The sequence below is a fragment of the Dissoconium aciculare genome, assembly GCF_010015565.1.
Source record: "Dissoconium aciculare CBS 342.82 unplaced genomic scaffold K489scaffold_5, whole genome shotgun sequence".
Lineage (NCBI taxonomy): Eukaryota > Fungi > Ascomycota > Dothideomycetes > Mycosphaerellales > Dissoconiaceae > Dissoconium > Dissoconium aciculare.
The window spans coordinates 375142-400570 of NW_022984955.1; the positions used below are offsets into that span (position 1 = coordinate 375142).

The 25429-nt window shown below is 52.9% G+C and overlaps 9 protein-coding genes across 9 annotated transcripts; 3 read left to right on the forward strand and 6 right to left on the reverse strand.

Moving 5' to 3' along the window:
• Nucleotides 1-1396: 1396 nt before the first annotated feature.
• Nucleotides 1397-4586, forward strand: K489DRAFT_318163 (translation elongation factor; the record flags this gene model as incomplete). The annotated part of the gene is made up of 5 exons (XM_033601291.1): nt 1397-1514; nt 1576-1631; nt 1684-1788; nt 1849-1879; nt 3430-4586. The coding sequence occupies 5 exons, from the start codon at nt 1397-1399 to the stop codon at nt 4584-4586; spliced, it is 1467 nt and encodes a 488-aa protein (XP_033460410.1).
• Nucleotides 4587-4824: 238 nt separating this feature from the next.
• K489DRAFT_336806 (Clavaminate synthase-like protein) lies at nt 4825-6833 on the reverse strand. The gene is made up of 2 exons (XM_033602211.1): nt 6115-6833; nt 4825-6049 (listed from the first exon to the last, which is right to left on the reverse strand). The coding sequence occupies exons 1-2, from the start codon at nt 6435-6437 to the stop codon at nt 5248-5250; spliced, it is 1125 nt and encodes a 374-aa protein (XP_033460411.1). The 5' UTR covers nt 6438-6833; the 3' UTR covers nt 4825-5247.
• Nucleotides 6834-7009: 176 nt separating this feature from the next.
• Nucleotides 7010-10742, reverse strand: K489DRAFT_379368 (cysteine proteinase). The gene has a single exon (XM_033604624.1). The coding sequence runs from the start codon at nt 10428-10430 to the stop codon at nt 7122-7124; it is 3309 nt and encodes a 1102-aa protein (XP_033460412.1). The 5' UTR covers nt 10431-10742; the 3' UTR covers nt 7010-7121.
• Nucleotides 10743-10983: 241 nt separating this feature from the next.
• Nucleotides 10984-13783, forward strand: K489DRAFT_379369 (ubiquitin binding protein). The gene has a single exon (XM_033604625.1). It carries the CDS (start codon nt 11333-11335, stop codon nt 13601-13603), a length of 2271 nt encoding a protein of 756 aa, XP_033460413.1. The 5' UTR covers nt 10984-11332; the 3' UTR covers nt 13604-13783.
• Nucleotides 13784-14261: 478 nt separating this feature from the next.
• Nucleotides 14262-14682, reverse strand: K489DRAFT_317636 (uncharacterized protein; the record flags this gene model as incomplete). Its single annotated transcript, XM_033601254.1, has 2 exons — nt 14262-14559; nt 14657-14682. 2 exons carry the CDS (start codon nt 14680-14682, stop codon nt 14262-14264), a joined length of 324 nt encoding a protein of 107 aa, XP_033460414.1.
• A 764-nt stretch (nt 14683-15446) lies between these two features.
• On the reverse strand, nt 15447-18495 carry K489DRAFT_194624 (uncharacterized protein). The gene is made up of 2 exons (XM_033599556.1): nt 18267-18495; nt 15447-17975 (listed from the first exon to the last, which is right to left on the reverse strand). Exons 1-2 carry the CDS (start codon nt 18361-18363, stop codon nt 15592-15594), a joined length of 2481 nt encoding a protein of 826 aa, XP_033460415.1. The 5' UTR covers nt 18364-18495; the 3' UTR covers nt 15447-15591.
• A 132-nt stretch (nt 18496-18627) lies between these two features.
• On the reverse strand, nt 18628-21094 carry K489DRAFT_409247 (uncharacterized protein; the record flags this gene model as incomplete). Its single annotated transcript, XM_033607559.1, has 2 exons — nt 18628-20919; nt 20975-21094. The coding sequence occupies 2 exons, from the start codon at nt 21092-21094 to the stop codon at nt 18628-18630; spliced, it is 2412 nt and encodes an 803-aa protein (XP_033460416.1).
• A 735-nt stretch (nt 21095-21829) lies between these two features.
• K489DRAFT_379371 (uncharacterized protein) lies at nt 21830-23215 on the forward strand. The gene is made up of 4 exons (XM_033604626.1): nt 21830-22177; nt 22238-22316; nt 22389-22920; nt 22999-23215. The coding sequence occupies exons 1-4, from the start codon at nt 21967-21969 to the stop codon at nt 23047-23049; spliced, it is 873 nt and encodes a 290-aa protein (XP_033460417.1). The 5' UTR covers nt 21830-21966; the 3' UTR covers nt 23050-23215.
• Nucleotides 23118-25420, reverse strand: K489DRAFT_379373 (ArfGap-domain-containing protein). The gene has a single exon (XM_033604627.1). It carries the CDS (start codon nt 25232-25234, stop codon nt 23414-23416), a length of 1821 nt encoding a protein of 606 aa, XP_033460418.1. The 5' UTR covers nt 25235-25420; the 3' UTR covers nt 23118-23413.
• Between the last annotated feature and the right edge of the window lie 9 nt (nt 25421-25429).

Genomic DNA, 25429 nt, shown 5'->3' on the forward strand with positions numbered 1-25429 from the left:
CCTGGGTGACATGGCGCCGATGACCTCACCTGCTCTTTTCCAGGGTTCGGGAAGATGAGTCAAAATGGTGGCTCTGTTGCCGTCCACGAAAGATTTGAGAACTCCGAGTACAACTAGTACTCTGCATTCACTGTCGGTTCCGTGCTACTGTGCGATATTGACCTCGGCGAGCTTTGAACCGACATCGTGCAAAACATGAAGCGTGCTGTGATAAAGAGGATATCCACTCGTACATCTCTGCTACCGGCTGCCTTGCAATCGCAGCCGAGCATGGAAAGGCAAATCCCAGGAGGTGCAGTGGTAACCGTATCGGCAAGTTATACATTCGATTGCGACCGCAGTCTGAATGATCCGTTAGATTGAAACTATGATGAGCTACGCAATGTTCCATTCTCTTGAACCGCTCGTCGTGTCATGTCTGGAGTTGTGAGGTTGAAAAGCTCGCATGTGGATTTAGTTCATAGGATGGTCACGAACGGAACTTTAATAATTTCTGAGTCGTGTGCTGACACATCAGTCGAATTCGCTGACACATCACGGATTTGCTGACACATCGGCTGCCGAATGCTGATTCATCTGTGAGCATTGCTGACACATCAGTGGAACATTGCTAGGAACGCTACACCGTTGACAATTCCAATCGCCTGATACATAAACATATATGCACCGTGGAGGACATGGTATCTCCAATGGGATGTGGGTACGTTTCGCCACATAGAGCGAAATGGAGGATAGCATACAGCGCACACGCGGAGTGGCAAGGGAGACTGTCCCGATGGCGCTGGGAAGAAAAGTTGCCCCACCACAGGAGAAATTTTGGCGGGGTAGCGAGATGAAGACGTCAGCAGGGTTTTCTTGACTGACTGCAGACTGTTGGGCACGAATCTGAAATGAAAAGCAACGTGACCACTTCCACCGTTCGTCGGCAGCTTTTGGCGCATGGTGGGGTCATGGAAAATGGGAAAAACCCTGTGGTGAAAAGAGCTATGGGAAACTAGGAGATGAAAAATTTCGTCGGGTACAGTACCTACAGTCCCCAACCATGAGTTCGAGAACGAGATGGAGGTATGCGAAGGAGAGTCATCGTGCACAGACCTTCACACACAGTGTTAAAATCTGCTCCTTCCTTCTGAGAATAACCTCTCTTCTCTCCTTCGTCGCCATACCTCTACTCGTTCGGCAGTTGATCTGGCAGTGAGTATCGTCGCCCTCATCCCGTTGTCGTTGACAACCAACAGATCGTTCCGTATCAAAGTTTGATTCTGATCATCGCACGTTTCGTAGAACACAAACTTTCAGTACTTCAACCAACACATCACACATTCCACAACACCGCCATCATGGGGTAAGTCTTCAACGCCGAGATTCTGTTTGTGCTTCTCCGAAGCAGAACCAAATGAAAGTCTCTCATCTGTCCATCATCGCTAATCATGAGCCATGCAGTAAGGAAAAGCTTCACGTCAACGTCGTGGTCATCGGCCACGTCGACTCCGGAAAGTCCACCACCACCGGTCGTAAGTGTCACTTCAACGCCTGCCGCATTCAACGCATTGCCGCTCACATCTTTCCTCACAGACTTGATCTACAAGTGCGGTGGCATCGACAAGCGTACCATCGAGAAGTTCGAGAAGGTACGTCTCCCAATTTTCGCAATCTCCGAAGCCTACTGACAATCCCTCGCAGGAAGCCGCTGAAATGGGCAAGGGCTCTTTCAAGTACGCCTGGGTCTTGGACAAGCTCAAGGCCGAGCGTGAGCGCGGTATCACCATTGATATCGCCCTCTGGAAGGTACATTTCCCAATCCTCAACTCAAGTTATATGCTCTCCTTTACTGACTCCTAAAAATAGTTTGAAACTCCAAAGAGCGTACTCCCCTTTCGTCGATCGTTGAATATCTACTAATAAGTATCACAGGTACTATGTCACCGTCAGTAAGTTAACACCAGTTCTTTCCCCATTCCCAGTGCTCTTGTCATGTCTACGAGATTACGACTCCTCGTTCTATCTGCTGCTGCTCGCTGCTGGCCTCCGCCAAGATTTCGCCCACGATGGATTGCATTCCCACTTTTCGCTTGATTTTGCCTTTCCCGTTTCCCTCCCTCCCCTTGGTTACGCCTACGCCAAAATCATTCCCACGGCTCTACATCAAGATGGAATACCTATTCAATGCCATTGATGGCTCTACGATTGAAGCCCACGTCGACGAATCTGGCTGGCGTTTGATCGACCTCCTCCCCGACCGCTACGTGAGCTACACCATCCGGGAGTTTTTCAAGAAATCCGCGGACTGGGAATCCGTCGTCTCCTCCTCCCCTCTCTCCCTCCCTGACGGTCTCGAAGAAGTTTTGTCGTCGGCGGAAACGCCGTCGATAGAATTCTTCAGGCGTCTCCCAGCCCCGGACAAGGTCACGGGCAAGAAGCAATGGGGCGTTTACGCCATCCTCCTCACTCCTTCCACTCTCCCGCCCAAATTGTACATTGGCTCTGGGACAAATGCCCACGATAGTATCAGGCAGCGTGTCAAAGAGCACTACAATGGGTCGAGTACTGGAAAGCTCGTCGAAGAAGCCAAGGCTCAAGGCTATAAAATTGCCCACATCGGCATGCTTTGCTGGACAGACATGCCCCCTCCCGACCTCCATCCCGCAGCTCGAGCACGTTTGAAGGTGCTCGAGGCTGTTTTCACCATCATTTTCTGCGCCGCCCAGGATTCTGTAATGGAACGGGATATTATCCCAGATTTTCACCCTTGGGCTCGCGACGACTTGGGATGGACCTGGACTTGCACCCACTCCGCCCTCCTCGAAGGTGTTCGGGGATGCTACCTTGTCATCGCTAAACGCAAGAGCAGAGTCCCTCCCCCTCCCGCCCACGACGTCCTCCTCACTCCCGAGCAGCTCAAAATCGCTGTCGATGCACGACTCGAGCGCGAGCAGAATCGCCGCGCTCATCAGCCTGGCCGCCCCTGGACTCAAAACACGGCCGCACAAGCTCGCCGCAAGAGGGCGCGTGCTGAAGGTGACCGAGAGTGGATTGACAAGCAGAATGCAACTGCTGCTACGACACGCAAGAGGGCCAAGGCAGAGAAGCGCTTCCACTGTGACATTTGCAACCACAGTGCCGCTTCGCAGTACGCCTTGGACTATCACAACACCACCGAAGCCCACCTCAAGGCTGTAAATGCCGGTGGCAAGCTCCCGCCTCCTCCTCCCTCCAAGAATTGCGTCGCCGTGGCAAGGCGTCGTGCTGCTAGCAAGCAGAGCCAAAATAATTATTGTGACGTCTGCAAACGGGATTTTGGAGTCGCCAGCGCTCTTCTTCGGCACCAAGGCACCGACAAGCACCTCAAAGCAGTGCGAGCAGCAGCAGAGACTGCTGCAAACTAATTTATACTAACATGTAGCAAACCATTACTAACAAGCATCATAGTTGACGCCCCTGGTCACCGTGATTTCATCAAGAACATGATCACTGGTACTTCCCAGGCTGACTGCGCCATTCTCATCATTGCCGCCGGTACTGGTGAGTTCGAGGCTGGTATCTCAAAGGATGGCCAGACTCGTGAGCACGCCCTCCTCGCATACACCCTTGGTGTCCGACAAGTCATTGTCGCCATCAACAAGATGGACACCACCAAGTGGTCTGAGGACCGTTACCAGGAGATCATCAAGGAGACCTCCAACTTCATCAAGAAGGTCGGCTTCAACCCCAAGCACATTCCTTTCGTCCCGATCTCCGGTTTCAACGGTGACAACATGATCGAGCCCTCCACCAACTGCCCCTGGTACAAGGGATGGGAGAAGGAGACCAAGGCCAAGGTCACCGGAAAGACCCTCCTCGAGGCTATCGACGCCATCGACCCTCCGTCCCGTCCTTCCGACAAGCCTCTCCGTCTTCCTCTCCAGGATGTCTACAAGATTGGTGGTATTGGAACGGTCCCTGTCGGTCGTGTCGAGACTGGTGTTGTCAAGCCCGGTATGGTCGTCACCTTCGCCCCGGCCGGTGTCACCACTGAAGTCAAGTCCGTCGAGATGCACCACGAGCAGCTTGTTCAGGGTGAGCCCGGTGACAACGTCGGCTTCAACGTCAAGAACGTTTCCGTCAAGGAAATCCGTCGTGGTAACGTCGCTGGTGACAGCAAGAACGACCCTCCCATGGGTTGCGCCGACTTCACCGCCCAGGTTATCGTCATGAACCACCCTGGTCAGATCGGTGCCGGTTACGCGCCAGTCCTCGACTGCCACACCGCCCACATTGCTTGCAAGTTCGCCGAGCTCCTCGAGAAGATCGACCGTCGTTCCGGCAAGTCCATCGAAGCCAACCCCAAGACCGTCAAGTCCGGTGACGCTGCCATCGTCAAGATGATTCCGTCCAAGCCCATGTGTGTTGAGGCTTACACCGAGTACCCTCCTCTTGGTCGTTTCGCCGTCCGTGACATGCGTCAGACCGTCGCTGTCGGTGTCATCAAGAAGGTCAACAAGCAGGCTGCTGGTGCCGGAAAGGTCACCAAGGTAAGCATATCGTCACAGTTGATTGCCATTTACGTTATACTAACTCATCTCACAGTCCGCTGCCAAGGCCGGTAAGAAGTAAACGTGTGCGACATCATGGATTTATTTCTGTGTCGTGCTGGCAAATGAAGTTGTTCAGTCTACTTCGCCAGTCATGTCAACCTTTCTTCACTTCTTCACAAACTTGTATTACCCCAACATGTTTGTGACTCCGCGCATGTGCCGAAAGCTCTTGGTCGACTGAGCTCTCGCGCACTTCATTGCTCACCCCCAACGACCAAAAGAAACGTTTCCTCTGTTATTTTTTGCATGACGATGATCAACGAAATGGATGAAAATAGTCTGGGCTTGGAGGTTTCCTTATGGGATAACTGTAGCTTAGATCAATTGGCATTCCAGCCGAAATGAATTTCAGTCGGAGTGCAAACTTCTTTTCCACTGTGACTGTGATGTCTGTCGTTACATCTCAATTCAAGCCAGCTCTCAACTTGAGGTCGCCCTGCAACCGTCTCGCACTCCGCGGATTCCAAATCATTCACCTTCCTTAATTCGCCACTCGTATACATCACATGCATGAGGATTCTATACATCTCGCCTTGCGACTTTACTCTACAAATTATGGGTAAGCTTGACGAACAAGGTGATTCCCCCGTCGCACGATATGGTGGGACACGTAGTTTTCATGACGACACCTTCCAATGCAATTCTCGAGGGGGAGACTCGGACATATTTCCACTCATCGCTTACCGTTCCTCAGCCTCTCCGCCTGACGAAAAATCCACTGTTTGGCCGTTACTTCTTCATCCTCATCCTCATCTCCCGCACCTTCACCGCCACGATCCCTCCGCGCCGGAATCCCGCTCCCTTCCAGCGTCCGCAGTACGCACTCATCATTCGGCCGCACGAAATAGACCACGCTGTACCGTGGCCACAGTCCTTGCTCGCCCGGCGCCGGCACGACACGATGTCGCCCAGACTGCAGCACGCCGTTGGAGAATTTGCCCGCTGCGTCGCCGAGGTTGATGATTGCACAGTTGGCCTGTGGTCGAACCCAGAGCCATTTCCCTTCTTCTGCTCCTTTCCCTGGGACTGCTTCTCTGGCGGCAGAAGAGGATCCTTCCGACCACATCTGTAGCCCTCCTAGCCAATTCATCAGCACCGTCACACTCCCAAAGTCAGTATGAGCAGGCGTCTGGATCTCCGGCAACGCGGCGTCGCGCCGGGCAGGACCCCGGATCATGCGGACGTGATCGCCGGCGACCTCATCAAAGGCATGGCGGGAGGCGATTGCCTCGGCGCTGCCAGGTACTCCGAGATGCTCGAAGAGGATCTTGAGGATACGTAGGCCAACCGAGTGCGCGGTGTGCATGTATTCTGCCAATACAGGGGCCGCAGAGATGATTTCCTCCGGATAAGGTACTGCTAAGGCATCGGAGCAGCCGGAAGTCTTGCAGATGACATCTTTCGAGATGCTGAAGAATTCGGCCGTGTCGGGAGTCGAGTTCTCGTCGACTTTGGTCAAGCCGATGCGTTTGTACCTTTGGGGATCAACCATAGTCAGTTGCCTGGCTCAGATGCGTCAAAGGAAGAAGCTGAGAGATACCCGAAGAGATCACCAGCCTGGTAGACATATTTTAGCTTTTCCTGCTCTGAGAGCTTGAACGCCTTTTCGGCAATCTGAGCGACTTGATGTGCGCCGCGAAAAATTGTTTGTCCAGCGTTGCAGCCGGTCAAATCCAAGTAAAAAAAGCCTTGAGATTTGCATGCCTCTAACAGGCGGTGCTGCTCGGTAGTCTCGTTGTCTTGTTGCAGCTTCTTGAGGGATATCGTCTCCAATGAGGCGATGGGAAAATCATATCCCGGCAACGTTGATGGAAATTGTGGGTAGAGTTCCGGAGTGAACTCCATTTCAGACTTTACAGCCATTGGAGTTTCTTCGTCTTGATATCTTGTTGTCGCTTGTGTGCTTAATGCTCTTCTCCTGTCGAGGCAATGCGCTCAAAAGACCGGGTTTTGGAAGTTGTTGATGCCAAACGCCCTATAGAATTGAGCGCGACACATGTGCTTTGTTTGGACGTGATACAGAGGTTCAGACCAAACAGAAGTCTCGGGCTTCCAAGCTGACTAGTGACCTTAACCTTGATCGTCGTCGTTTAGAATGCAAGGTAAATTCGCCGCATTTATAGATTCGAAATAGCCAAACAGTGTGAGTCAAGGTTCCAAAAAGAAGTTCGACTCACAACCTAATCAACCACACTAATTTCAAATACTCCATCGACACGCACGGAGATCCGAAGATCCTCGTCTTGGCAAGATTTCCTCGTGCAGAAGCGATGGCGATGGTTTATAAATGGTGTTCATCAAATTCTAGAATCCTGGGCGAAACCGGTCGTTGTGTGGTCTCTCAAGCTCGCCCAGGATTTGAAGATGAGGCAACAGATCACGGGGTGCAGAGCGACCCGTTTGCAAGACGATCGGGGAGCGCTGGATCGATTACACTTCATCACAAAAAGTATCATTTGCGTAGCTACCCGATCAAGGGAGCAGCATTTTCGAATCATAAACCATACATAATTCATCATAAGCCTTGTCATCTCGACCTGATCATCGTCATTGCCGCTCTCCTCTCCCATTAGCGGCACTGTCGCTGGTCGTGCCAGTGACTCTCCTTCGTTGGTAGAATATCATGTACGCTAAATCATTATCTAGCGCATGTCCCTCTCCGCCGTGTGACGCCGAGGCAGAAGACGAATGGGGATCAAAGTCCTTCGCGCCTGTGTCGTTGAACAGCCTCCAGCAGCCACGTGCTGGGTCCTTGGCTGCACACGTGTAATGCCCGCTGCGTGTACTCTGGCCGTGATGCTGCACTACCGCATAAGCATCGTAGATAAATGGCGGGACTTGCGCGGTGTCTGGTGGTTTGAGACTCTCGGGTCCGTATGCTGCCATAATCTGTTGAACTTCTGCCGGGGATGATGGTGGCTGGACCAAGAACTCGGCGAGGTCGAGACCAGTCAAAGGAAAGCGGACTTGGGTGTGGACTTTGCGCTGCGATGATCCCTCGGTTCGGAATCGGCCTAGCGTGATGGCAAGATAAGGTGGCAATCGAGTGATTGTGAGCTTCTTACTGGCGCGCCGAGGTTTTTTGCATGATGGACATGTCCACTGGTTCCCGTCATCGAGAAGTTCGTCGCGGAAATGAGCTCGTAGGCAGTCTTGTAAGCGCGCCTCTCGACATTCGGGGATTTCAACTTGCAAACCAGCCCAGGCGTCATATTGAGTGGACGTAGTACCACACTCAGGGCATCTAAGACGCGAGGAGGATTGGCCGTACAAGAGGCTCGAGATGTAACTATTGTCGCGGTGCGCCCAGCGGTTCCACTCCATGCGGGCAACTACCATTTTCGGCATCCTTTCACGCTTCGCTTCTTCCTGCAGAGTCAGCGGTCGGAGTGGCGATCGAGACCACACACCATTAAAGTCCTCGTGAAGACAGTCCACCAGAAAGCTGAAGAATTCATGGGCATCTTGCTGTTGATGGGGATCGCTGAATGTCTTGTTGAGACGCGCGCAGAAACTGCGGAAAGTCGAGGGTTTGATATAGCTCGATTCACCATTCCACATATTGCGAATGACGTTGCTATAAATCTCAGGTAGCAGCCCACTGCTTCCCTTCCAATTGTCTTTCTGGACCGCTGACTTGAAGCCGTCATCGAGGAACATAATCGACAGTGGCGTAGTAGCAGACAACGCTTGAAGTGTTGCGTTCATGTAACACGTGCTGCCAAAGTTGTACAGCCCAGTCCTCGGTAGCCGTAGATTCGAAGCGAGGTATTTCGAGGGAACGTAGGGTGTCAATCCACTGTTTGTACGCGGCACAAGAGTGGTTTGAGACACCGAGCGCTCGCTGACGCCCGTGTAGCTCATGCGCGGTGCTGCTGGCGCAGGACGCATCGGAGCCTGTGGAAGAGTTGAAAGAGGTGGCCGTGAAGGGTATGTGGGAATCCTCACAGCATGATTTGTCATTTCAGTGGGGCGGTCGTAGAGTGGGAGAGATGGCGATAATTGATTCGCATCGGGGAAGCGTGCATTGAAGTCCTCAATAGACGGGTATTTGTCTGGCTCATCACCCTGTTGATCGCTACTCTCGTCATCCTGGGTGTCGTCTGGTAAGGCGACCGGTGCAGAGGGTACGCTTTCACTGATTGCTCTGTCTCGCCATTTTCGCTCCTCGTCAGCGTCGAGCGGGTCGTATTCGCGTACTCTACGTTTTGGGACTTGAACGGGACCATCGCTCCTTAATGGCCGTCTCTGAATTTGTCGGCCGGGTTTAACCCTGGTCAGTGTATCGGACGTTTGAAGAGCTTGCGTTCCCATCAAATCGATCCAAGCTTGGATACCTCCTATGAGGAATATTGGGGGCCTTTGTAGAGGTCTGTCTTGGTTGAAATCATAGAGCGCTTCGTGTAGCTGCTTCAATTTCATCTCAAGTTCAGTCTGTGGGCGGATCAGAAATCCCTCAGACCCAGTGGAAGAGTCGTAGAAAACAACTAATTCGAAAGAATCTCTCTTGTAGAATAGATCTTGCTCATTTTCCGGCGAAAGCACCAGCTTATCTGAGAGTTGCTCTGCACTGAGGCTCGGCTGCATGATGAGTGGATCGATACAAATGACATTCCTCGCAAAAATGTGACCATGATCGAAATCTTCGCGCGATCGAAAGTCGATGAGCAATATATTGTAGCGTTCAAGGTAATCATACAATCGCTCAGCAGTGATTGAACCTTCCTTTGGCATGTGCACAGATTTTCGTCTGGGAGGAACACTCAAATTTCTTGTGCTGGAGTTGAAGCTCGCCTGGTGGTTCTCGCCGCCGGTTCCGTTGGGTGTCAGTGGCGGCGCCACCACACTTGGACCATATGAGGTTCTGCGAGCATTGGTGCCGGCCAGACTGCGTGCACTGTATCTCGGCGGAGCGATGTTCCCAGTTGTCTCCATATTTCGCGCAGGACTATACGTGGGCATAGGAGCTTGCGGCATGCTGGCTGTGAAGTTTGTATCTAGCGGTAACCTCAATGGGCGGGTTTGTCCAGCAGCGCCGTCTGGCATCGATCGCGGTCCTTGAGGTTTGGAGATTGAGAGTGAATCGAACAATGAATCCATGCTATCCCTTGCATAAGTTGAGCTTCCCCGAGGCGACGACGTTGCTCCATTCGAAGACAGAGTAGATCCTTTCAACGACGGCCCAGCCGGCCCCAATTGCCCAACACCCCGCAGTCGAGCAAAGCGATCCGATAAGACGTCATGGACTGTTGCAGGTGCAGAGTCTCCATTTGAATTCGACGTCGAGATCGAGTTTGAAAGTAGCCGATCAGGTTTCGGCGAGACTGGTGGCCGGGACTTTGACTGCAACGAATCACCGTTCACATTTTCCGCTACCGCCACTGATTGTGCTCGCCGAGGCAGAGTGCCATGGCGGAGGTTATTGTTGATTATGATCTGCTTGATGTTGTCGAACTGCTTGTCCATCGACTGGACCTTCCTCCGCAGGAGTGCGAGCTTTTGGCTGTTCCCATGCTGATCGTGCGACCAAAGCGTATAATCCTTGTGTCGCGGCAGTGTCTCAACCACAATCTCGCACGCCCGAAGATATTCCACAAATGCTAGATCTGGGCGCCGAAAGTCCAGATTGGTCTTTGCCTGATTGAACGCTCGTTCGGCTGTCTCGTAGAGCTTTCCAATAGAAACATTGAAATTGATTTCGGAAAGCGCCCGCGCTTTCAAATCCTCAACATGCGCAAACACGACATCTCCTCCTCCATTGAAAGACTCGGTCCGAGAGGGTTGAATTGGTCTGTCAAAAGATGAATTGGGCGAATTAGAGTAAGGTGATGGGTCGGCGATGCCGGCGGCGCTCATCTCGGCGGTATCCTCGACCAAAAGCGTGGCATCGCGCAGAAGAACAACACCGGGATCTCTTCAGCCGAGGCGCTGCCTGAAGTGGAGTACAGGGTGGGCGAATTGGGATTGCACTCGCAGGCGGCAAGGTTTCGGTGCAATCACAGGAACTCAGAGGGCGGAAGATGGTCCGAAGTCGGTATCATTGACTTGATTTCAATGTGAGATGGTTCGACATTTCGATCAATTTGTGGCGAATGGAGGCACTGCAGGGGTGTATATGTACTGCTTCGAGCCCAACGAGTATAGAAGAGTTGCCTTTCGTATACACAGCTACGCACATACGATGACATTAACATCAAGTCATGCCCGCATGCAACATGCGGCGATTTGTGATTGCCTCAGGCATTTTATAATTGTGGTCGTTCCGTGCAGTATCTCCGAGAAGAGTCGCGCCCGCGCCCGCTCACGTCATGGTCTCTGCCTCCACGTGTGCGGCGGCTCACCGAAGGTCTTACCCGCGTGAATGCTCTTGATAACAAAAGCTCGTTTCGTAAGAGTCAATTCACGGGCAGATACATCGGCAAGATCCAGCGTTAATTTGTAACGATGAAGAGGGCTTAAGCCGCCACAGCTCGTCCTCTGACACAGCCCAGTACTAAACTCTAGGCATAGATATTCCACGGCTGCATGCACGTCTTCCTCGCTGAATATTGTCGCCTGCTTGTTCGCGCCCTGCAAAACTGTCCGCGCTCTTACGAGTCTTTCTTTATTAGCCCATTCCCATTTATTCGTCATAATCGTCTATCAGCGCGTTCCTACACGCCTCGCATCGTTCAGTCTCCAGGTCTGGCCTCCAGTCCCCACGAGATTCCTACCAATACAGTAACTCAGTAACACGTTTGGCTGCCTAAGACGCGACTATGACTTCTTGGTTTGGCAGCAGTGCCAACTCCGAGCTCGATGCTCAAATTGAGCGGGCGACTGGCAGCTCTTTAGAAGACATGGCCTTGAATCTCGAGATCAGCGACGTCATCCGGAGCAAGACGGTCCAACCCAAGGAAGCGATGCGCAGCCTGAAACGTCGTATCAGCAACAAAAACCCAAACGTACAGCTTGCCACTCTCAACCTGACGGACACATGTGTCAAGAATGGCGGCGCCCATTTCATTGCAGAGATCACGAGCAGGGAATTTGTGGACAACATAGTTAGCCTCCTACACTCGTCAGTCGGTACACCATTGAATGGTGAGGTGCAGGCGAAGATGCTCGAGCTAGTTCAGGATTGGTCTGCAGCTGCTCAAGCGCGAGATAGCATGAACTACCTGACAGAAACCTATAACACACTTCAGCGAGAAGGATACAGATTTCCGCCCAAGCGCGAAGTCGCGAGCAGCATGTTTGACTCGTCTGCGCCGCCAGAGTGGACGGATAGTGATGTATGTATGCGCTGTCGGGAGAAATTCACCTTCACAAACCGCAAACATCATTGCAGGAATTGCGGCAACGTCTTCTGTGGGGCATGCTCGGGCAAGACACTACCTCTTCCACATCTCGGGATCATGCAAGCTGTGCGGGTCGATGACGGTTGTTATGCAAGATTGACGGAGAAAGCGCGCAGTACTCCCGGACCGCACAGTCCCAATAGCAGCAAGCGGACACTCTGGCAGGGTTCCCTTGCAAATGCTCCCGATCGCATGACGCCAAGGGAAGCGAGGGTAACGGACAACAGCTTTGATGCGGATTTGAGAAAGGCTTTGGAGATGAGTTTGGAAGATGCAAAACACGGTTCTGGAGCTGGCTACGTTCCTCAAGCGCAGACACACACCACAAAGCCAAGGGCGAGTAGCACCAGCAAGCCAGCTGCGAAGCGGGAAGCAGAGTCAGAAGAGGATGCAGATCTCAAAGCCGCTATTGCTGCCAGCCTTCAGGACATGGAGGAGCAGAAGAAGCGCCATGCGAAAGAACTGAAGGAGAGAGCATCCTCTTCCGTCACAGCTCCAAACCAGTTTAGACCTAATAACCAATTCGAGCTGACCCCGGTTGAGGCTGAAAACATAAATCTATTCTCCACACTTGTCGATCGACTTCAACATCAGCCTCCAGGAACAATCTTGAGGGAGCCGCAAATTCAAGAGCTCTACGAGAGCATCGGCACGTTAAGACCCAAGCTGGCGAGGACCTATGGTGAGACGATGAGCAAGCATGATACCCTGCTAGATCTACATTCCAAGCTCTCTACAGTCGTCCGTTACTATGATCGGATGCTTGAGGAAAGAATGGCTTCCGCTTATAACCCCAATCGATATGGTGCCGTTGGACATAGATCCAGCGCATACCCGAACATCCCGGCGGCCTCGCAGATAGGACCAAGTGCAGGGATGGAGAGCTACTACACCGGGACTGCTCCTCCGCAGGAGAGCTATGCAGGACAGACTCCCCAGTCTAGTTACCAACATTCACAGACATCGGCGTATGTTACTGCCCCACCAGATGCTTCATACTACCAACAACCTCAGTCCCAATCAGCATATCCTCATTTGCAGGCTCCATCGCAGCAGCAGCCGCCGCAATTCGCCCCCTATCCTCAGCATAACATGCAGCCGATACCTGAATCATCCTCGCAGCCATTCGTCGCGCCACTACAACGACGTGCATCAACGCAGCTGTATTCTCAGACACCTGGACCACATGCGCCGAGCCACCACTCTCAGGGGTCTAATCCTTCGGAGACAGCAGGCTACCAATATCCCGAGCAGCAGCAGCAGCAACAAGTGCCACCAGCACCGACCCAAGCGTCTGTCCAACAACTTACACAAAGCCCAAACATGTATCACCAGCCACACCCTGCTCAGCAAGGATATGAGTACGCGCCCCAACAGCAAGCACAATCAATCTCAGCTTCCTCTGCATCACTCCCTCCACAAGGCCTGCCCCACCAGCAGGAGCCGCAACATGCTCAACAATCATATACCGCCCCGTCTCAGCTACAGCAAGACCAGCAATTCTATGCTCCGCGTCAGCCACAACATCAGCAGCAGCCGCTGCCACAGCAACATCAGCCACAGCAGCAGCAACAGCAATGGCCTCAAGCTCCCTCGTCTCATGCCGGATATGGACAGGAGAGCTTCCCCGTGGCGCCTCAGCACGTACCTGCTCCGAAAGCGATCGAGGAGAGTTTGATTGAGCTGTAAAAAGTAGCTGGCTGATGAGCGGTTCACCGCGAAGCAGACGTGCAGAACGTCGGGCGGCTTCAGCATGTATAAATTACCAAAGGTAGCATTAGTCATTACATATTTATCACCTGTCTACCACATAGGGAGGAAATTTTGGTGAAACTAAACCATGCCGCTTTGCGGAACGTGGAGTAATTGCTATGTAGCTTTTATCTGCCTGAATCAAGGCATTTTTTGAATCAGCTTTCTCTTCATGTCCCATGATGATACCCTTCCACTTTTGATAACAACCCGAAGTTCGTTTCCCACAAGGTGCGCTCCACCTGCACCTCGAATGTTTCGTTTCACTATTCCATGCCTCGCAAGCTGAGTTTCAATTTCGTGGAATGCGCGGATTTCCCACTCAAATTGATTTAGTGCCATTTGTCTCCATCGTCCCTGGTGAGCACGTCAGGAATAGATCAAGATCCTTCGTAGTTAAAATCTTGGCCTCCATTCATATGGTTGCTTCTGATAGTGCCCGGTTATGTCCGCTTTTGTCAGGCGCTACTTCAACCCACCGTCTCGTCTTCTCACAGACTCAAGTCGGAGCTACCAGAAACGGAGATCCTGTGGCCATTCTCCTTTTCCATATGTTCGGCCGGCATGTACTTGCACGCTCTTCTTTCTGCCATCCTCATCCCGAAGGTGACGATCCAAACAACAGCCGCAGCAGAAACCCACCCACAATCCAGAAAGCCAATCCAACACCAGTCAAGATTCCCGCGACCTTCAGAATAGCTACGCGATCACCCTGGCGGGCCATAACGCCTAGCCGCCGCGCAGAACCCTGTAGGCTGCTGGTCATCGAGGAGAAGGTTTCGAGATTAGAGTCGATGACATGTTGGTCGCGGGCATTGTCGTAGATGTCGACGGTAACGCTGCGGAGCGCGGAGACTTTGGCGCTGAGGGCCGAGAGGGAGGCGTTGTTTTGTCTGTGGGAGAATGTGGTATGAGATTCGGAACTGGGAAGTGCAGCTGGTGTGATTTTGTGCCGCGTGCGATGTATAGAGACCTGCTCGAATCGCTTACCTTTCGCGTTCGTAGGCTTCCGACATGGCTGCAGGCTGCAGATTGGTATGGAGAATTTGATTGTTGGTAAATCTAGGCTGAAAGAGAGTCTCGATGGTGCTGCCTTCAGATTGAGTGTGTCGACGATTCGAGTCTTACTGATCCGCCAATTTGTAGTTTACGTCTGACACCGAAGGCCTTCTGGTAGAGAGAGGGGGGAGAGAGTGGTTGTAAAGAAGTTCGTAGATAGTAAGGTATGTTCTGATAGATCGTTGAGCTGGATGGAGGTTCGGGGATGCCAATTACATAATCATGACCATGGAGCCGCATCTTAGGGTTGACTCAAATCCGCGTGTTAGCCGCGCTGCGGCTGTTTCGAGTGCACAAATGCCGCGTTATCATTGAGATCAATTGATACAGATCGTGGACTCCGGTTCCAACTTCACTGTCACGGTGAAGAAAATGAAATGAGTAGGCAAACATATCAACGAGTCGACTGCAACATTCATGTCTCCTGGGAACGTTGCAGTAGGATTGTTCACAAGAAATTCTACACTGTATGCAATGAAGGAGGAAGTTGAGAAGTTTTAGAAGCAAACACCCCATCATTGTCACGATGTGAAACTTGCATCTATGAGAACGGCCACAAACAGTGCTGGTAACCATGGTGCCTGTGGGAGCTATAGATAGATTTCCTCTCTTCCTCCATACAGGCGCATGCTTTGGAGCTTCTGTGTTCCTGCTGTGATATACAATGATCGAAACGCCGTCGTCCAGTCATGAGGTGTATATTGTACATTGAAGAAAGCGGCTGCGCTCAGAACGAGCTGTAGAAGTAAAGGAATGATGAGAGCAAAAGTGTACGTCTGCCACAGACAAAATCGCGTGTGATGCGATCTATCCCATCCTCGCTGTGATGCCGTCTAAACGAACGGACAACTCCCTTCCTTTCCCCTTCACGCGCTAATCCCGATCAGCTTCTTGTTCTTCTTCATCTGCTTCTTAAGCGCCACTTCCCTCTCTTCCGCGTGCCTCTTCGCCTCGTTCAGTTGACGTTCTGCGACGTCCAGACTGGGCACCACAAGGTCCGCATGTTGTGACCCGTTTCCTGCGCCACCTTGCTGGCCACCACTTCCATGTTTGCCTCCCTTTCCATTCCCACCACCGCCGTTATTTCCGTTCCCGTTCCCACCCACCGACGGCGGCGGTGTGACCGGCGGCATGACAAATTCATTGATGTACCGACTCGCTTCGTCCACAAGGAACGCGCCCTTGCGCATATTCGCACCGTCCTGAACCATCTGCTCCATGACGTTGGGACCACGGCCGCCACCGCCGTGGTGGCCACCATGTGACAAATTCTCATACTCACGCTGCAGCGCTACGAGGTCCATGTGAGGGAATTTGGTCTCGTTCTGGGGCTTTCCTGGGCGGAAGCGAAATTCCTCGGGGATTTCACGAAGCGCTTGCTCGAGCTCAACGAAGCGAGATTCGAGCTCCTTGGTCAGCGCGCGAAGGTGGGCGCCAGAGGCCGTCACCATGCCTCGCTCCCAGGGGTTGTTTTCGGAATGCGGTTCGCTGTAGTTTACGGCAGGATAGCGGCCGCGAAGGAGGTCGTCGACTTCGGATTTTGTGAGATTGAGCTTGAAGTCGGCGCGCCAGTTCATGGCCGCCGCGAGTTCGCGTTGGGAAGAAAAATTGGGAGGATACTTGAACGCATTATGGTTGGTCACCTTGAAGAGTTGTTCGATGCACTTTTGTATCTCAGGCGTGTGGGCTTTAAGATCGGCGATGATTTGGGCGGCGCTCAAATTGGTAGGAGTCGGTGGAGGAGAAGGCTCCCGATGTGTCGGCAAGGTAGGTGGCGCTGGCGGAAGTACTTGAGATGATTTGACAGGTGGCGCAGGCTTGACCTCTTTCTTGATAGGTTCTTGGACAGTAGACTCAGACGTCGAATTGTGTTTCTGCTCATTTTGCGCTTTAGGGGCTGCCTTCGGAGCAATCGGATGCTTCGTTTCAGTGGTCGAGGCGACAGGTTTGAGCTTGGGTTCTTTCTCCCTTTTGGCCTTCTTCTTGCGACTAAGAATAGCCTCTTGCGCTGGAATCTCGGGCTGGGACTTAGTCTCATCGTCGTTCTTGGCCATCTCTTGCTCAATCATCTTGGCCCTTTCTTGTCGATCTTTCTTCTGTTGACTCTTGGTCTTGGTCCGGATGGGCGCTGAACCGACTTTGCTGGTAAATGGTGGAGGTGAACCAGCCCGCGAATGCGCATTTGTAGAAGCTATGGACATGTTGTCGGACATGGACACGAGCTCACTAGACGGCGTGCCGGGGAAGTTAATCGAAGTGACACTCGCCTTTCTGAGAGCATGTCTATTCGCTAGCATACTCGGTAGAGTCGGTGCGATGGTGGGGACTGGTGGCATAATTTCTTCTTTCGGCGTTTGAACAACTCGCAAGACGCGCGGCGCAGGCTTCTTCGCAGGAGATTCTGTTACTGGACCGGGACTATCAGAGGCTTTTGTGGACATTGATGGCGTCGGCACAGCCATCGAACGTTGTGATCCTGCTGGAGTAGCACTTTGGGTGGATGGGGAAGCAGCCTGCTTGCTTGGTTCCTGTTGCATAACCGCTGCGGTAATGTCGAGCTTGCCGAGGCTTTTCTTATCGCTCGGTTTTGGAGCGCCCTTGACCGGAGTCACTGGAGGAATGCTTGTTTCTGAAGTTTCCTTAGCTGAAGTAGTCTTCGAAGGAGATCGATTGCTAGCTCTTGTTGATTTGGATGATTTGAGCGGCACAGTGGTAGCATTTGCTGCCTCCTTCTTGGTCGATGGTTTGGGCTTCGAGAACTCCTCGTCCTTAGAAGCGAGCGCAGCGTTATCCAAGGCGGTCGCTGGTGCTGGCGACATGTTTACAAATGGACCTTCCTTTTTCGAGACGATGTCGCCGACAGCTTTGGACGACTTGGTTGGGGTTTCATGAATGATGGACCCATGGTCGTCGTCCGTAATTCCGTTCCGCGGTGGAGTGGCAGCAGTGCCGCTTGGAGTAGCGGGGCATAACGGTACTGCTGGTGTGATCTGAGCAGAGACTCCACGGCGCAAGCTCGCTCGACTAGATGGCCGTGACGTCGTGGAGCCTGGTCCGCCTTCGAGGTCTGGTAAAGCTGTTGGTCTAGAAAGTCCCGGAGGAATTGAAGGCGTGGCGCGTCGGCTCTCGTTGGCCAGCTGCACTTCAAACCCCGGTGGCACCGGCGGTGTTGATCGACGTGATTCATCGAGCGAGGCGGCGATACTCTGTTGTCTAGTCCGAAGACCTAGCGCTGGAAATTCGGCATCAACTACAATCAATCGAGTCAGCAGGACTTCTCAAACAGCAAACGCGATGGTCGGAAGCGAATAGGAGTCCATCTCTTGCACATCGGCAACGGCAGCGTATCATCCCACAACACACAGCAACACACGAACAAGTGGTCTTGTAAGACGATCTAGATACATGAAGCGGCAATCGGTCTTTGGTTCGTCACGTCACGACTGAAAAGTTTTTTGTTTGAAGAAAAGCTCTGTGAGGTCTTGAGACTATCTTTTCGTCAACCTATTGGTCGCTGTAAAGGACTGTGAGAGATACGTACAAGCATAGTCGTTGACGTGACGAAGGACTGGAATGAGAGTGTAGTTGGAGAAAACGCCGGAACCCGAACCAAAAATCCAAATGCCAATCAAATTCATGCTGAGACAAACACTCTCCAGAGTGTTTGTGCATCAAGAGATGCGAGGATATATCGACTTTTCGCCGAAGGAGGGACAGCGGCCAACACTTGGCGCTGATCCCGGGATATCTTGCTGGAAGTCTTCTCTTCAGGCTCCGAAAACACCTTGCAGACCGGTCGAAAAACAAGAAAAGCAGATAGCCGCAGGTACATGCCGAGAATGACCGATAGGTGCGCAAAAAAAAACGAGAAAAACAGAAGAAGGGCCAACCGATCTGCGCGTCTACCAACGCGCGCCATAACCGCCGCCACCGCCGTGCATGACAGAATATAACCCACCTGCAGCAGCGCCCGTAGCTTGACCGGCGAATGAGTTTGCACCTCCGAGACCAGCCGCCCCTTGTTGGTGAAGTCGTGTTTGGAGTAGGTGACTGGGAGTAGGCATTGGGTCCGACGCAGCATCCACTACACCGCCTCCCGAAGAGGAGGAAGTGTTAGCATGTCTGTGCTTCTTTCCCTTTTTCTTGCTGCTGCGTTGCTTTTCGCCATCGCCTCCAAATGCGCTCAAAACAGAAGGGGAGGTGGTGGAGGTTGCAAAAGCACTCGACTGGCCGGCTGGTGGGTACGCTACTGTACTGGGATGGGTGCTATTGTAATTAGGGAAGGAATTGAACTCACGCTTCGCGTCCATGCCACCGCCTGCCGCAGCATCACGGCCGCCACGCATCAAGTCCCGATAATAATTATCTTGCTGGTTGCGGGCAGTGCCTGCGACGTATTGCAGACCCCCCGTTGCAAATCCATGACCTTGTCCAAATGTCAGATTGCCGCTGACTGGAGGTGTACCTGTGGGCTTCAAGCCAGGGGGAGGTCCCTGAACGTTGCTAGTGTAGAATTGACCATGCGGCTGTTGTGCTCCAAAATGGGAGGATCCAGTTGTAGGCATCATGGAAGATTGCTGGTTCATGAGTTTTGCGTTGGCAACAGGTTTCACAGCAGTAGAAGCAGATGCAGTGTCGTTGGCGAAGGAATATCGCGAGACATTCCTTTGATGCCCAGGCGCGCCGTTCTGCTGTGTCAAAGTTGACTGGGCATTGGCGGCTTGACCGGCATTGTTGGTGAAGTTCGGTGACGGGCTGGGCTTCAGCGTCTGGAGGAGAAGTTGCTGTTGCGTAAGTCCATGACTTCCGGCGCTTGGGTTAAGGTTATCGCCTCCGAACTGAAACCGCTGGTTCAGACCACCTTCCTGGCCGGGAGGATGTATCGCGGTTGGCGTCTGATGTATGTTCTGTCGCTCCTCAGGTTCACCGCCAAGTTGGAGGCTGCCACTCATCTCGGGGTCCTCATCAGCCTCGACAGCAGGCGGTTGTTGGAATGCTTGTGCCTCTTGTTCCATGCGTCGTTGCTCCTCTTCGCGTTGCCGGCGTGCTCGTCGACGTGGACCACCGTTCTGGTCGAAGAGAGGAGGATACGAATTCACAATTCCAAGGTCAGCTTCACTCAGACAAGAAGGAGACCATACCAATTGGAAATCTTCAAGTTTGAGGCCCTTGACAAGTGAGAGGAAAGGAGAAAGTCGTGAAGCATTTGTACCGGACCTCGGAGGAGCATGGGCCGGAGCGCTTGCAGGTTTGGTCTCGACTGGAGCGGGCTGTGCTGTCGGTTGCGTTTGCGGAGCTGGCGTTGGCGTTGGTCGGCTTTCGCTCGGCGTGGGATCCAGCACAGCATTCGTCACGGCAGGACTTCCGACGCTGACACTAGCAGCACGGCTCTCCGTCCGAGCAGGTAGAACTGTCTTTGATGCCCAGCTGGCAGTAGACGGCAACGCCGGACGATCGGAAGGAGGGCTATTCGAAGGTTCTGTACTTCCGGATCGGGCCATCGGAGGAGCTGCAGACGCCAGAGGCTGTTGCGGTTGCGGCGGAGCGGATCTGCCATGTTGCGATGAACCTGCATTATGGGCAGAAAGTTCAGCTCTTGAATAACTCTCGTTCGCTTCTCCAGGCTCATGAAGAAACATGCAATTCCGATTTAAACATGTCTCGCCCCGCAGATACGAGGAGCAATACTTCGTCGTTCCGAATTGTGCGCGCAACGTTCGTTCGCCATTCTTCGATCCATCCACCAGTGCAATACAACTCGCAGCATCTTCCTTCCTCTCATAGGTGACGTAGACTCCGACGGAGTGGGGATTCGAAGGATCTTTGGCTTTGCTCACGACGATCTTGATGATCTTACCATACTGCCCGAAATATTGGTCTCCACGTAACGTTTGTAACAATTGGTCCTCCTGCGTTGTCGGGTTCAAACCAGTCACATAGACTAGATTTTTCTGTACCACGCGAAGTCCAGCCAAGTGTTTGCGACTCATGTTGTCCGCTTCCGCTTTTGCCTTTTCCTTTTGAGCCGCGGCTTGGGATTTCTTAGCCTTTTGAGCCTGCCGCGCCTTGTGTGCTGCCGTCTCCTCCGGGGTAATAACTTTGTATTGGATTTTGTTATCGTCATACGGTCGCCGGCATGCTGGGCACAGTCCATTCATGTTAGTCTTGACATTGTGATAGCAGAACTGGCATATCTGAAGGGAGAATTAGTTGCGACCTGAGATAATATCAGGATCATTCCACACGCACTTGGTAACCGCATTCGCAAGGCCGGAAGCCTTTATCCGTGAGGTCGAATTCCTCGACACATAGCGGACACGTTTCGTCCTCATCGTCGTCGATGAACTGATCCTGTATCGATTTGGACATGTCGGATGTGATTGAACGCGTGCAAGAACTGATTTACGGATGCGCGAAGCTCGAGGCGCACCAGGCACACAAGATGTTGTTGATGAAGCCAGGGTTGAAGATGATAATAGTGTCGTGAAGACCGGAATATTAATACAGTGACCAAACGTGCCAGGAAAAGGTCGGTGAGATGGTGATATTAAGTAAGTTGGTGGTCGATGGAGACGTGCATACGAGGATAATGGTTTAGTAGAAAGCACTTTGGGCTGCTGCTGAACGACGTTTCTAGAGCGGTTCGGGTTTGAAGGGAGAAAGAGGTGGCGCGGCTGTTTCCGTCATGGTCGACAGCGGATTGCAATTGCCCTGGGACGGTCACATTCCGCTATATGATCTATATCACGTGTATACATACATTCATGTGGTTTGTGAATGGAACGAAATCTGGAATAGTAGGAAAATCCACTTGCATAAAACTCTCAGTGGCCATTGTGCAAGTGACTTGGACCAAGAAGACTGTGACTGGGTTGGGAAAGGAAGTGTTGCGGTGTCAGCACTCACGCGACTAGACGATTGAACGATTCTCCGCCTGGACATGCAAAAACGTCACGCCCGAGCCCTATCCACTGTGGTTATGACTAGCAATTATTTGCCCCGAGGCCGTCATCCCACCCACGATCTATGGCCGCCTCCCGCCGACTTCTGGCCTCGAATACCTCCTCCAATCCGCGGCAGGAGAAAGTCATGACAAGCTCTACGCAACCTCGCATTGACTTGAACGTGGATGGTAGGTCGTGACAGTCGAGAAATTGTTTCGACACAACACCAAGCTGCCTGTGTTAGCCAGCGTCTGCCACAACAGTCACCTTCACCAAATCGATAAACACACCATCAACATGTCGGCGCCGAGAGTTCTCGCGCGGCCACTGCGCTCGGTTGCCAGTGCGGTCAAATCAAACACCTCCAGGAGCAACACTATCCGCACGTTCACCACAACGATATGCCGGACGAAAGAGGTGGCGGGCCAGACAGGCGAATTGCCCAACATGAGACATGCGCAGAGAGCACCTGTTGGCACTCTGAATGTGCCAATCGTCAACCCCACCGGTGCGCAGACACCACCGGAACGCATGTTCCTAACCCAATGCTGATCGGGCGTTTTTCCAGACAAATACCAGGACAAAGCTGAAGCTCTTCATGCCTATGGTCAATACCTGCTATCATGTCTGCCCAAATACATTCAACAGTGCGTCTGGTCATCACCAGTCCAGAAGTGAAAACATCCTGAACAATCCTAATTGATCATTGTACTTCACAGGTTTTCCGTCTGGAAGGATGAACTCACAATCTACATCGCCCCCTCAGGCGTGACTCCCGTCTTCAGCTTCCTCAAATATCACACCGCTGCCGAATACACGCAGGTGAGCGACATCACTGCCGTCGACTACCCGACACGAGACCAGCGCTTCGAAGTCGTTTACAACCTGCTCTCGGTGCGCCACAACTCGCGCATCCGCGTCAAGACCTACGCCGACGAAGCCTCGCCCGTGCCGTCCATCACCAACCTGTACGACGGTGCCAACTGGTATGAGCGTGAGGTCTACGACATGTTCGGCGTCTTCTTCGTCGGCCACCCAGACCTCCGCCGTATTCTGACCGACTACGGCTTCGATGGACACCCGCTGCGCAAGGACTTCCCCTTGACCGGATACACCGAAGTCCGATACGACGAGGAGAAGAAGCGCATAGTCGTCGAGCCATTGGAATTGACGCAAGCATTCCGAAATTTCGAGGGCGGAACTGCAGCGTGGGAACAGGTCGGCCCAGGACACGACCGAAAGCCCGACACGGTATGCCAAAATTCATGATGTTTTGACTTCGCGATGTTATGAAACCAGATGGGAACTTTGCTGACACAAGCTTCACAGTTCAAACTGCCTACACCAAAGCCTGAGCCCAAGCCCGAGGAGAAGAAGTGATTTCTCCAGGGATTACAAAATCGTTTCACCGTCGCATGTCAGTGTACAGTAGTAGGAAAATTACAAGCCTGTACATACACGTCCATCCGTCGTACAGCACTTCCGTCACAGCGGGAGAGACTTCTATAGAGTTAACATCATCATATTCACACCGTCATAAGACCGACTCTCCCACGTTGATATCTGTTTCCACAGTTATTTCTTCGATTTCTTGAATATCTATTCGACTCTCCTTTCCCAAAGGGACTAAATCCCAAAACGCTATACAGACGTACCACACGTCACCCCCCTAATGTGAAATCAACTCATACTCATACTACGCCTCACCCGCTTTCAATGTTTCACCAAAAAGCCTCTCCTGCATTCATCCCCACACATTCCCAAAAAGATCATCTGACCCACCACCGCTCGCTCCGAAGCCCTTCGAGCCGTTCGCATTGCCACCGCCGGTACCAGCACCTGCACTGGGCGTCGCCACAGGACTCGCATGGCTCCAGCCGCCAAATTCCTCATCCTGTTGCACGGAGAACCCTCCCGCGGAAGGTTTCGTGTTGGATGTAGTCGTTGAGGCAGAAGTGTGTGTGGCTTGCGGGATAGAAGAAGATTCGTTACCCCAGCCAGTTTCGAACATTGCGGCTGAAGACGATGGGAGCGCGGTCGTGGACGATTTGGGCGCTGCAGGAGCTGCGGGTTTGGCGGCGGCGGGAGGGTCAGGGGTTGCCCAGGCGTCGCTACTGCCCCAGGCGTCCATGTTGTTGAAGCCACCTATGCTCGATGTGGCGGGAGCTGCGGGCTTGGGTGGAGCGGGGGTCGGTTGGGAGAGATTGAAGGCGCTGTAGCTTGGTGCTGCGGTGGCTGTGGGCGGCGGTGGGGCTTGAGAAGTCTTGGGGGGCGGCGTCGGGGCAGAGGCAGGAGCAAGGCTGAACAGATCGCCCATGGCGTTGCTGCTCAGGCCTGAGGACTTGTTGACAGAAGATACAGGAGCAGGGGATGTCGCGGAGGAGAAGGCGCCAAAATCGGAATCAAAGCCGCTATCTTGTGCGAACGCTGTTGAAGTCGATTTAGGAGGCACGGCGGGTTTGGTGTCGAAGAAGCTACCACCGCTGAGCGCTGATGTAGTTGGTTTTGAGATAGACGCCTGCTTCGCGTGCCCAGCCGGTGGCAAAAAGTTCGAAAAAGCAGCTGGTCGGGCAGCCTGCTGCTGAGGGGCAGGAGAAGAAAATGAAAGCGATCCGAAAGCATCGCCCAAACCTCCAAGGGCAGAACTCGCTGATTGTGCTGAAGGCGAAACTAGTGGTGGTGACTGCATGCCCCCGAAGGCACCCCCGTTGGCCGAAGCAGGCGGTGCTGCAGGCTTAGATGCATAGAGCGAGAGAATAGACTGCTTGAGATCAGATCTACCAGAAGCACCTTGCGCGCTGGGGCTTGCGGTAGCGGCGCGTGCGGGAGGAGCAGCTTGGGCACCGCCAAAAAAGTCCAATCCGAGTAAGCTTTCCTGAGGACGAGTCTGTCTGGACGGCGCAGGGGCAAGGGCAGGTGCAGCGACTGGCTGCGGTCTTGCGGAAACTGGGTTGGCACTGCTTGCGCGAGCCGGCTGCTCATCTCCGAACAGGTCGATCTGTGGTTGCTGCCTGGCTGCTCGCGGCGGAGGAGCAACTCCTCCGCCGACCATCGTTGAGCTTCCATTCCGGGCATGTCCTGCTCCTCTTGAGCCACTGGCTATTTGCGCCTTCAAATTCTCCTGGACGACGTTCAATGGGACATCGTCGTCTTCTCCACCAAGTGTGCTTGGATCCGGAATTGGGCCATCCATGGCCCATCTCCGACTGTCATATTTTGTGCGGATGAAGTTCTCAATCTTGGCCTCGTTGGGAACATGTCCTTCAGCGAGCTTCGATTCCCAGTAGCGATTTGCGCGCGCATTGCCCCACTTAACCATGCTCTGCATTTGTTCATCGGTCCATGTGTCGAGGTCTACAGACTTGACACGGGATATGTGTGTGCCCATGCCTCGGTGGATGCCGGAGCACCGAATGCAGATGAATATTCCGAGGTTCCAGCTTGCCCATCGTGGATGTTTGTTGCGTTTACAGTCGGCGCAGCTCTTGTTCGACTCAAGTTTGACCAATTGTTTCAGTGTTGCGGTATTCTGGGCGGCGCTGCCCGAGGATGTTTGGCGAGACATGAGGATGCTGTATGTTGGCGACTTATTGACGCTCGTACTTTCTCGCAAAGTGCACCAATGATGATTCTGCGTTCACGGCAAAGCTTGAGTGATTGTGATAGTGCTCGAAAGTCGTACACATTAGATTGCTGCCTGAAGTCTTACTTTTGGCATGCGATCCACTCCATCGTCAGTGTGTGGTGATGTGGGGGCGGC